The sequence below is a fragment of the Simochromis diagramma genome, unplaced genomic scaffold (genome assembly GCF_900408965.1).
Source record: "Simochromis diagramma unplaced genomic scaffold, fSimDia1.1 OVJJ01000321.1, whole genome shotgun sequence".
Lineage (NCBI taxonomy): Eukaryota > Metazoa > Chordata > Actinopteri > Cichliformes > Cichlidae > Simochromis > Simochromis diagramma.
Window position 1 is genome coordinate 3,905,649 of NW_024386772.1, and position 11,816 is coordinate 3,917,464.

General features: G+C 41.0%; 1 protein-coding gene across 3 annotated transcripts in view; it reads left to right on the forward strand.

Annotated features, from left to right (window-relative positions):
• The window catches only part of mybpc2a (myosin binding protein Ca), a 62,875-nt gene extending 51,281 nt beyond the window's left edge, over positions 1 to 11,594 (forward strand). For all 3 annotated transcript variants that reach the window (XM_040043498.1, XM_040043505.1, XM_040043514.1), the window contains 6 exons: positions 5,356 to 5,551; positions 6,685 to 6,824; positions 8,224 to 8,383; positions 9,660 to 9,796; positions 10,714 to 10,900; positions 11,199 to 11,594. In XM_040043498.1, the coding sequence (XP_039899432.1) occupies positions 5,356 to 5,551; positions 6,685 to 6,824; positions 8,224 to 8,383; positions 9,660 to 9,796; positions 10,714 to 10,900; positions 11,199 to 11,233 (855 nt within the window). In that variant the 3' untranslated portion in view covers positions 11,234 to 11,594. The remainder of the gene's footprint in view (positions 1 to 5,355; positions 5,552 to 6,684; positions 6,825 to 8,223; positions 8,384 to 9,659; positions 9,797 to 10,713; positions 10,901 to 11,198) is intronic.
• The last annotated feature ends 222 nt before the right edge of the window (positions 11,595 to 11,816 follow it).

Sequence of the window (11,816 nt, forward strand, 5' to 3'; positions counted from 1 at the left end):
GGAAATATGAATTTTTTTGTATGTTTTTATTTCTGTTTATTATTTAGGTTTTGATTCTAGTTCTAGTTTGTTTTTATGGTCCCCTCAGTGCTTCCTCTGTCTCATTCTGCGTCTTCTCCCATCTGTTACCTTCACTCATGTCTCTGTGTTTTCTTTGTTGCAATTATTGTTACTCATTTGGAATTTTTTCATCTCTTTGGTTTTACATTTAGTTTTACTAAGAACCTTCTGTCTCATTGTATAGATTTGGTTCAGTTGTGTCTTGTTACCCTCCTGTTTCCACTTTCCCCTCTTGTGTAGAAGTAGTCGTGTCCTTCGCCTCAGTCTTTGTTTATCTTCCCTTGTGCTCTCTTTGTTCTTTCCCTTAAAGTTTATGGATTCATTTAAGTTTTATGTGTGCAATTTGCTGTGCTTTTGGATTTCTTTGTTAAATACATTAATATAAATAAAAGGTTTGCTTTTGTTACCTTCTGCCTGCTTATTGGAGTCCTACATTTGGCATGTGCTCAGAGTCACCAAAGGTGAGGGACAGATGACCATGAAAAAATATGGAGTGAAAGCAAATACGGCTTGTTTTCTCATAAAGTTTAATGATTGATTTTTGGTTTTGAATCAGAGTAAGTGGGGGGATATATGAGTAGACAGTGAGGGTTGAGGAGAATGAGATTATGTTAAAGGAATAACAGCCAAAATACAGCTCTTATGTCTCAAGGCTAAAATTCTGGTTTTGAGGTATTTTTTGAGTTCATTTAATAGAAAAAAAGGATATTGTACTCATAAATATACATTAATTAATGTGATGTATAATTATGCCTTTCAACAAATTGACGCAATCTAATAAACTTGTATATAATAAATTTAAATAATCCATTAAAAATACATAGGAGCAGGCACTGCTTTGTGAAAGCTATCACGTTGCCCTGCCATCTTGACTATAGCACCCGAGATGGACACTGCTGTTCTGCTTAATTGTGTTTTATATGTGTGGCTTGAGACCAGCTGCATATGTGGTACATCAAAGGCGGTGGAGAAGAGAACTCATAGGTGTTCTTTTGCTGTCAGGGCAACTTTTATTCACGCCAGACTCAAGATATGAAGGATCGTACCTACAGTATGTTTTATCACATAAGACGGGGTTCTCATCACCAAAGATACGCAAAACGTGAAGGAAAGAGACAACACAATCAGCATCTGGTTAAAATATCATGCTTTTTCTCTTTACCTCAGACCTCATCTCCCAAACTGAAGTCAGGGTTTGTGCAAAACCATCTTATTTATTCCAAATATGTTTGCAATTACTTATTGTCATTAAATGTGACCCTCCTGTTTCCGGACGGCTGATAATGACCTGTCTAATCAACAACAACAACAACAACAACAACGACCGTGTGTTAAAATAAGCTAACATCATGCAAGTGTTCTAGAATTCACACTTTCCCTCTTATAATCAGTCTTAGTCCCCACTAAGTCCAGCAATTGTAGATCCACTTTAAAGAAATTTTTACTAACACACTAACAGCAGCTAACAGTGGCAAAAACAGCAGCACTTACCAAAAGAAAAGTTCAGGATTTCCTCAACAACTCTCCCCAGTATCGCTGTCATCACACAGAAGTGAGCTTCACTTCTGGAGGAGTTTTAAAGCCTCCAGAATAAATAGACACGGACACACATAGACAGCTGAGGTAAACAGCTTACTGTTTTTACCCCTCAAACACTAACATTTTTTGAGGGGTAAAAACTCTACTGAAGCCTAGTGGTGATATTTTATACACTTTAACTTTGAACAAAGTGTCAGTACCCCATGTCTAATATTTAATTAAAGGAGAGTAAAGGCAGAATATCCACATGACACCTAAAAATATTTTTGCACCCATTGTAAATCAGGCTTTCACATCACACATACCTCCACTAGATCGACTGCCTATGGAATATTTATAGAATCTAAAAATACAGAAGGAGTCAAAATCAGTCATGAGCTTTGAAATATGAGGTGTGAGCAAAACCGTGAGGTTGGACAGAAAACATAATGACTAACTGTTGAAAATGATTTAAAAAGACATACATTCAAATCTTTACTAGTTGCTATTCTAAATTTATTTCCACTAGAAAATGCAATTTCACCTAAAGATGGCAGAAAAACATGATTAGCTAGTCAAGCAATCCCCAGCCAAAAGTTATTGGTTCACATTTCTGGTGTTTGGGGCCATCTGTAAATACCACATTATCTTAACTTTAAACTTGCTTTTTTCAGTTATCTTTAACAAATGGCTATATCATGCACCGGGGAATCTAAAAATCTAAAAATGGGGTAACATTTGTATCAAAGCCTACCCAAGCTCAATCCCACTGCACATTGTAGATATTTTAAGTGAATCCTTGAGTGGTCATTTGAAGAAAAAACAGCCAAGCCCTTATTTCCCCATGGCTGCTACTTGAAAACATATCGTCCTCTTCTGGAATCTAATGTGCTAATGTTGGTAGTAACAAGGGGAACAAGAGTTCTAAAGGCACAGGGAGCGTTACAGCTTTTGACAGCAACTTGCAAATTATGGCAGTGGTAAAAAAGAATCTAACCATAAGCTGTAAAGGGTAAACCATTGTTCTAAATAAAAATAGACAAGAAGAAAGCGAGCCATAGCTCGGTCTCCTTTTGAAGAAGCAGATGAAAAGCCTTCTCTGAGACAGAGAACATGGCTACATAGTGTTCTCCTGGGAAAAAAGAGCACCGACTGTTCTGTCATCTCATCCACGAGCTGGACTGAGTGTGTTCCCGCGGCTGTTTTTACACTGATGTAATATCAGGCCATAACTAAAGTTATCGGTGACATGTTTAATAAAATATTTTATGTGCAAAAGTTTAAATTTTGTTTTTTTAAATATTCTATAAGATCAATTTATTGTTAATCAAAAGATCAATTTACTAGTAAGGACATTATTAGTGAGTAATCAAGTCAGTTGTTTCATTTTCAACAGATTAACCAAAGCATTAGTTTAGGTGGGCCCCCAGATCGAGGTCAGATGAAATAATGGCATATCAGCTGAAGACTCAGCTACTGAGTTAGTTATTCTGATTAGCTGCCAGTCAAACGCTTGGACACCTTCTCATTTAATGTTTTTTTCTTTTACTACTTTTTACATTGTAGGTATAAAAAGAAAACATCAAATGTGTGAAGCAAGATATATGGAATTATGCACCAAAAAAATTTTGATAAATAACTCTAAATATGTTTTATATTTTCGATTCCTGAAAGTAGCCCCCCTTTGCTTTGTTGACAGCGCTGCAAACCCTTGGCTTTCTCTCAGTGACCTTCATGATGCAGTCACCTGAAATGGTTTTCACTTCACAGATGGGCCTTGTCAGGGTTTATTTGTGGAATTTGTTGTTTTCTTAATGGGGTTGAGATCATCAGTTGTGTTGTGCATAAGTCAGGTTGGTACACAGCTGACAGCTCTATTTGACAAGTGCTAGAATTCATATTATGGCAAGAACCAATCAGCTAAGTAAAGAGAAATGACAGTCCATCATTACTTTAAGAACTGAAGGTCAGTCTGTCTGGAAAATTTGACTTTGAATGTGTCCCCAAGTGCAGTCACAGAAACCATCAAGAGCTACGACGAAACTGGCGTACATGAGGACAACCCCGAGAAAGGAAGACCAAAAGTCACCTCTGCTGCTGAGGATAAATTCATCCGAGTCATCAGCCTCAGAAATCGCAAGTTAACAGCACCTCAGATTACAGACCAGATAAATGCTACACAGAGTTCCAGTAGCAGACACATCTCTACGTCAACTGTTCAGTGGAGACTGCGAATCAAGCCTTTATGGTCAAATAGCTGCTAAGAAACACTACTAAGGAAAAGCAACAACCCAAAGAGATTTGTTTGGACCAAGAAACACAAGGAATTGCCGTTAGACCAGTGGAAATCTGTGCTGGGAGGAGGTGTGATGGTGTGGGGGTGCTTTGCTGGTGACACTGTTGGGGAATTATTCAAAATTGAAGCCACACTGAACCAGCGTGGTTACCACAGCATCCTGCAGCGACATGCCATCCCATCCGGTTTGCGTTTCGTTGGACCATCATTTATTTTTCAGCAGAACTATGACTCCAAACACACCTCCAGGCTGTGTAAGGGCTATTTGACCAAGAAGGAGAGTGATGGAGTGCTGCGCCAGATGGCCTGGACTCCTTGGTCACCTAAACCCAGTCGAGATGGTTTGGGATGAGATATCAGATGTACGGCAGGAGCAAAGAGCAGGTTCAAATCAGGATCAGAATATTTATATTACAGAGATGCTGAGCACTTGTTGGCCCTTTTGCCTTCACTCTGCAGTCCATCTGATATTGTTGCAATTCTTTGCCAACAAATCTTTATTCAGATTTACTTCAGTGGCATATCTCTATCTTTGGGCAGGCTGTGTATCTCTGTATCTGCAAGCTGCTTTGTAACCCACCTCTACCCCAGCTACCCACATAGCAAGCAGATCTGGCCCAGATCTGGTATCAAGCCGGTACTGCTGGCTGACTTCTGGCATGGTAAAACATATGACATCAAGATATGGGCCAGGCCTGGCATAGATGGCACTATGTGATGGCATGCCATATCTGGCTCGATTGTGGTTTGGTTTAGGAGGTAGAGCAGTTCACCTATTGATCACAAGGTTAGTGGTTCGATCACTGGCTCTTCCAGGCTGTATGTCAAGTGTGAATATGTATGAATGTAGTTCGGAAGCACTCAGTTTAGAGAAAGTGAGTGTGGTGTGTTTGAGTAATCTGGCAGAGTAGACAAGTGCTATATAAGAATCAGTCCATTCACTGTCTGAACAGAGTTTTGTCATGTTACTTTGCACTATTATGCATGTTGTTATTACATGGCTTGCTTAAGGTACACATTAGGCTGACATCTGGGGCCAGAGCTGAAACTGTTCTGGGCCAGCACAGGGCCAGCAAAAGGCCACTTGTGGACACATCGCTGGCCATGCGTGGGCCACATCTGGCAAACCTGATCTAGGCCACCAAAGGGCTGTCATTCTTTGCGGTATGTGGGCCATGTGTAAGCACATTGTGTGGGCCAGATCTGGGCCATACCAATTTTGCTATGTGGGTAACATCAGGTTTGTTGACAGTGATGATTCCTCTGTTCTGTGCTGAAGTCTTCCTGCGTCTTTTGCTGCCTCAGTATTTTAAAATAAATGCTTAGCGGGGCAGAATGGTCTCATGGGACAATAGAGACATACTGTCTGACATGATGGAAATTATGATCTTCTTTTGCTATAAGGGTTGTGTCCGATTTTTGGAAAGACTGTATTCCTTGAAATATTTGGAATCATTTCCTTTCCTTTCCTTTAATTACAGGGAAAGCCTCGTCCTGTTGTGACCTGGTATAAAGATGGTGTTCTCATGGAGGACCGCACAGTGGGAACTCGTACCAGTGAAGTTGACACCATCCTCTTTATTCGCTCTGCCGAGAGGGTCCACTCTGGAAAGTACACACTGTCTGTTCAGATTGAAAACATGTCAGACAGCGCTGACATACACATCCAGGTTGTAGGTCAGTCCCTTCACCATGGCAACACCTTCTAAGCTTCACCTAAAGAATGTAAACTCGCACCTCATGTTCTCTCATTAAGATTAGAACATAGCACGTAATTCACAGAGTGCATGATTAATAACCTTTTTGAAATGGGATGATGGTTCGAGCTTGAATCTGTGACATGTCAAGAGTCTTTTTTTGTCAAATTTGATGATAATTCCTTATTTCATACTCTGAAGGATCTGTGACTCAAAGTAGCAAATCATCAAAGTGCTCAGTCCTCTCTCTCACTCTGTTATAATCCTGGCTCCTGCCTCTGTGGCCGCCAGCTCATTCCCCAGCTTACTGCTCGTCTCCGCGGGTCAGGGTTCTGGGTGGATTATTTGGTGGGGCTCTGCTGAGATTATTTGCTTATAGACTTGGATTAGGTTTGGATTTTGAGGGCTATTCTGTCACTTCCTCTGCTGAGAAGGTTGAGCTAATAATGAGAGGCTCTGATCCCCCCCTCCTCAGTTGATCTGTCACTGTACTCGTTTAGCAGGAGACAGTACGGGAGGGATTAAAGGGGAAAAACAGAAGCAGTGCTCACAGTTTGTACTGTACTCCAAAAGAAAAGAGTGTTCACAGCAAGATTAATGAGACACACACTACTATGTTGCACTGTTTTCTTTACTGCACTGTGTTTGGTGAAGGCCACAGAGAAGGATCAGTGATAAATACACTGCATTTCTCTGCTTTGTTATCGAGGCATACTTCTTCTTTGTTACGTCTATGCCAACAGTTTTTCTAGTAATGTACGCAGCTATCACCGCCTTCCCTTGATCCTATTGTCTTTTGCTCTGCTAATCTGTCAATCTTTCTAATCTGTCTAATCTGTCAAATCTCTACGGCTGCAAGTGTTGATTTCTTTGTCTCACTGGGACTTCCCTGCTCCATATCTATTTGTACATTTCTCCCTCTCTCAGCCTCTAAAAGCCTTGCCAACATCTATGTCTAGGCAAAGAAGAGAGTTATCTCAGCCAGCTATGCATGTGTGGAACATTTTTTCACCACCCTTGAGCTGTGCAGTTTAATGAACCTGTCTTGTTCATAGTTTCACACAAAATCCTCCACCTGTATCTCGACTCTGCCACTTCTCACAATCCCACCAGAAAAGCCTGGTCCTCCCATCGCCGTGCATGTCACAGATATCTGGGGCTTCAATGCTGCGCTGGAGTGGAAGCCGCCTAAAGATGACGGCAACTGTGAGATTATTGGCTACACCATTCAGAAAGCTGACAAGAAGACTAAGGTATGCATGACAGAGTGTACAGGTGGTACTGAGAGGGTTTGTCAAGCAAGGTAATTCGCTAATAATAGTGCTGGAGGCATGCAACTCTGGAGCAACAGTGTCTTTTAAATTATGCATCCAAGTACAAGTTGAACCAAATTCTTCTGTGTTTTGTTTTTAATGTCACTGGGATTAGATTTAATTGTTTTTGCCTGACATTTTCTATATTGTGGTTTGCTAAATGTTAAACAGCCAGGCACGCTCCATGAAGATCAGTCCTGCTTTGGGATCTTTTGCTGACATTAGCTGCTGCAGAATAAATTTGGAACGATCACACTGTGTCTGATCATCAGAAAAGAAACAGAATGTAAAAAAAACCCCAGAAAATGCAAGCTTAAACTTTCTGTAACTACAGAAACAAAAACTGCACCTGATTTGTCCCATTTTGCCCATCAGGGTCGCCTCCTTGTGCACCTATGGATCACTTCCAGAGCTCACTTTTCAACTTCTATGTTGAACTAACCCAAGTTTCATGTTAAAAAAAAGCATCAATTTAATGTTTTATATATATATATATATATATATATATAAAATTATAGCATTTTCTGCTCATTGTTGTTACTCTCCCCCCTACAATTTTATGAACAATTTCTTGAAAGCAGTAAACCTCTAAAAGCCCACTTTACACTACAGTCATGGTAAAAAAGAAATCAACTGTCAGTTCTAAGTTTTACAATCAGTTTGTCAATCAGCACATAATAAAGATCCTTGGAAGGTGTTAAAATTGGGTAAAATTACATATGAAATATTACACCCTGCCATTATTTATATTAATAAAAACTAAGTCAAAATGCAGAAGCAGTGTGCAGAAAAAGTAAGTACACCCTTACTGTGTCGACAGGAAATATAAGGGAAAGCAAAAGACAAGTGCATATAATCAAATGCATTTAATTAACTGATAGTTGATAAGTGAGAGCACTCCTGTAAAAGCTAGTCTGGAGCGTTCAGGTGTGTAGATACATTGCCAAGATGCAAAGACATCAGCTATCATGTTAAAGAAACAATATTTGCTGCCCATCAATCTGGGAAGGTGTTTTGAGGCTTTGAAGTCCATTATTCCAAGTGAGAAAGATTTTTCACAAGTGAAAAACATGTCATCTCCACACGGCATTCCCACTCTGGCTTCCTAGAAAATTTACTCCAAAGTCAGAATGTGCAATGCTCAGCGAATGTGCAAAAAACCCAACGTCGTACGTCGTACGCAAAGCCGTCGTACGCTACCATGGTCGTTATGTTGAATGAATTGACAGGAAGGCGGCCTAGAAGAACATAGATGTTGGGCACTGGAGATTCTTCAGCATATAGAGCTCCACCTCAGCTATAAGCCTCTTTGAACCTCTCCTTCTCTCTCATACATCAGGAGTGGTTCACGGTCTATGAGCACAACCGCAGGCCCAGCTGCACTGTGTCTGACCTGGTCATGGGGAACGAGTATTCCTTTCGAGTGCTCAGCGAAAACATCTGTGGCCTCAGCGATGAGCCTGGCATCAGCAAGAACACCGCTGTCATTACCAAAACAGGTAATGAAATCCCCGCGGAGCTCTGCTCTCTGTAACATGATAGTATTGCTTTTGATGCTGAGCAACATCTAACGCATGCTGAGCGGTAGACCACATTGTATTCAATTGAAAGATAAAGTGAGCATTGTGGTTTGTAAAGGGTACAGTAGTGAAAAACAGAAGCTACACTAAATAAAACACAGCTTTGTATTATTTTCGCTGTAGAACACAGTAACGACATTAGAACTACCTATAATTAATTATCGGCTGTGATTAATTGCTTGAACATGGTTTAAAGCTAAATTAATTCACACTGATTACGCTTAACAGAAATATTCTTTGACAGAGTGTTAAATACCATTTAATATTGGCCGCATATTATGAAAGCAACCAGGCTGGGAAATTAACACCTGCCACCAGCCAAATGCTGCTACTGTTTTTGTGTTGTTGCATTTGCTTACTCTCCCAGAAGACTTGGCAGCCCACCAGCCAATCTCTTTTGTGTTCCAAGCATCAGTCTGGCCTATAAAATTTGGAGGGTTGTTGATCGCGGTGCCCACCTGACCTGAGCATAAAACAAAAAGTCAGCTTCCTGCCTCGATAACTCAAAAGCCAGTTGAGAACAGTTGCTTGTGTGAGAGGATGCGGCGTGGATATTACAGACAAAACATTCCCAAAATAGTGGACAGTGACAACTGAAGGTTAATAATTATGCATTTCAGTCTATGTGTTACACATTTCCTGGACAGAATCGACTTTTACAGCGTGGTACAAACTAGCTTGGCGTCTTTTAAACTGAGACATGCCCCACCGAAATGAAAACATCTTTCACCCACTACACTATGTAAGCCTTTTCAGCTACATGGCCTTCATCTGTCTTTTCATCATATTCTTCAGAAAATTCTCAGAATTATTTGAATTTCCTCTTAACCCATCAATGGGTAAATTTGTTGAATATCCATTATTGATACAAGGAAGCAAATTCGGTATTATTTCAGTCTCACATTCATCATAGAAAGAGCTGGAAAGCACAGGACAAAAACCTTTGGGGAGTCAGCGTTAGCTTTTATGCTCCAGTCTGCTGGAGGACGTGTTGAAATCTTTAATCATAAACTTGAAGCTTACCTCTTTACCCTGCCTTTGGATTTATTTATGGATATATGTACTTTATTTTCATCTATGTTGACTTTGATTATGTTTCATTATATCTGTGTTGGCTTCATAGCAGCCACTGTTATTATTACACATCAAGCAGTGTGAGTGTATGTGTGTCTCAACGTCTTCACCCCATGTCCAGGTTTGCTCTACAACACTTCACCCTACAAAGAGATAGACGTGAGCAGCAGTCCTAAATTCACAGCTCCCCTGGTGGACAGAAGTGTCATTGCAGGATACAGTGCCGCCATCTCCTGTGCCGTTCGTGGCAACCCCAAGGTATCTGAACTTTACTTTTTACAGGTGTGTGTCAGTGATGTCGTTTTTTGGGCATTTGATTGGAGTTCATTTACAACCCAAGCTATTTATCCTTCTGCTCTTAATTATTTGTCTTTTTATATTTTTAAGATATAAAATAATTTTTAAAAATCGGTTTAAAAATTGGTCTGTAAAACCAAGCACCAAGGTATTTAGACTGTTAGGTATTTAGACACCAATCAGCATGTGGATTTTGATGGTAGTTTGTGTGCGGCTCACAGATTCAAACATATCTAGAAAACCTAAAGATAAAATATAGAGAAGTGTGCTTCCTAGTTTATGCATGAAGAGTAAAATAAATGTGAAATAAAGTGAGCACAATGTGTCCTAGTGTGGTTGTGTTAAGACAAAAAAAAAAAAGTCATGGCTGTCAATAAAGCAGTGCTGAATGCACAAAAGGTAACCCCCAGCTGTTTGTTGCAAATGACTATACTACACACTACAGCACCATCGTGTGTGGACTTTACCTGGATTGGCCTGTGATAGCTGCACTGCAAGGGTTTGCCACAGATTTCCTGCTTTGTGTTTTTTACAGGTTTTGAGTGTCAAGCAGTGAGTGTGTGAACAGTCAGAAAGGATTTTGATGCCTTTGCTGCAGGAATGTATTTTTATGTAGGAAGCTAGAACAAGAGGTGGAGCAGCTAGATCTTTTAGCGCATGTATTTTTTTTAATCACACAAAATCGGCAAAGATTTGTCAAGGCGAAACGTTGACCTAATTTCACCTCCTACCCTCCTCCCTCTGCTCTCTCCTACCCTCCTGACGTCCCTCGCTGTGTTATCCCCCCCCCCCCACGCGCACACTCACACACCCTTCTCCTCTCCTTTCCTGCATCCCACCAATTTTGCTTGCTCCTCCAACATCCTACTGTGCCTTAGCCAAAGATCGTTTGGATGAAGAACAGAATGATCATCGGTGAAGACCCCAAGTTTCTGATGCAAAACAACCAGGGAGTGTTGACTCTGAATATCCGCAAGCCAAGCCTGTTTGATGGGGGCAGATACTCCTGCAGGGCCATCAATGACCTCGGGGAAGACGAGGTGGAGTGCACTCTGGAGGTTCGAGGTATGTCGATGTAGTTTTCACTTCCCACAACAATGTAGTTTCAAAGCTAAAGCATGACCTGAAGTCAGGGCAAGTCTCTCCCTGGCAGGCTTCAATAAAGCTCACCATGACAAATCTCCATCCCCTCAACCCCTTTTGCCTGAGCTGTTGTTCAGGCGAAAGCAGAATTCCTTTTCCTGTGCTAAATATAAATCACCTTATTGTATTTGTCAGAGAAAGTTTCAGAGCCACAGATGACTTTAAACAGGATGATCTGCTGGCCCCTCGTGCTGATTTAAATTTCTCTTTTTCTCCACAGTTTTACAAGAGAAAGGGGAGGAGGCGAAGAAATGAGCGGCACTGCGAAACAGCAGAGGATACAGTTGAACAGGAATAGTAATGGATTATGTATAACGGGATAGTCATGAATAAATATGATTAAAATAGATCACTTGTGAGGCTCTAAAGCCACCCCGTGCACCCCCCACCCCCCTAAACGCATATGCTTGCCTTTCACCGCTGCTATGATGAATGCCATATCAGTAATATGCCATAAATTCTTTCAGCACGCTGCCACCTTGTCACTCCCTGACTGAGAGAACCCACAGTGTAGAGTAGTAGAGCTGCCCTGCTGTGACCACACACACAGATGGATCCTTCTTATCTGTGAAGTGGACCTGTCACTGAACACACTTATAAAACAGCCTTTCATCCATTACGGCTCCCTGTGTTGTCTGTTTTGTGTCCTGGACGTTTTTATAGGTTGGTATGAATTTATGATTGGGATGCAGCTGCAGCACTGAAAGCACCGCAGTGTGACTGACCGGCTGTACGCACGCCCCTGTTTCCTCGCTGTGGTGTGTGAGCAGGGGCCTGTAATGGTTCAATGGAGGGATCAATATTCAGTCAGGCATAGCCGACATCATGGCGTAACCAG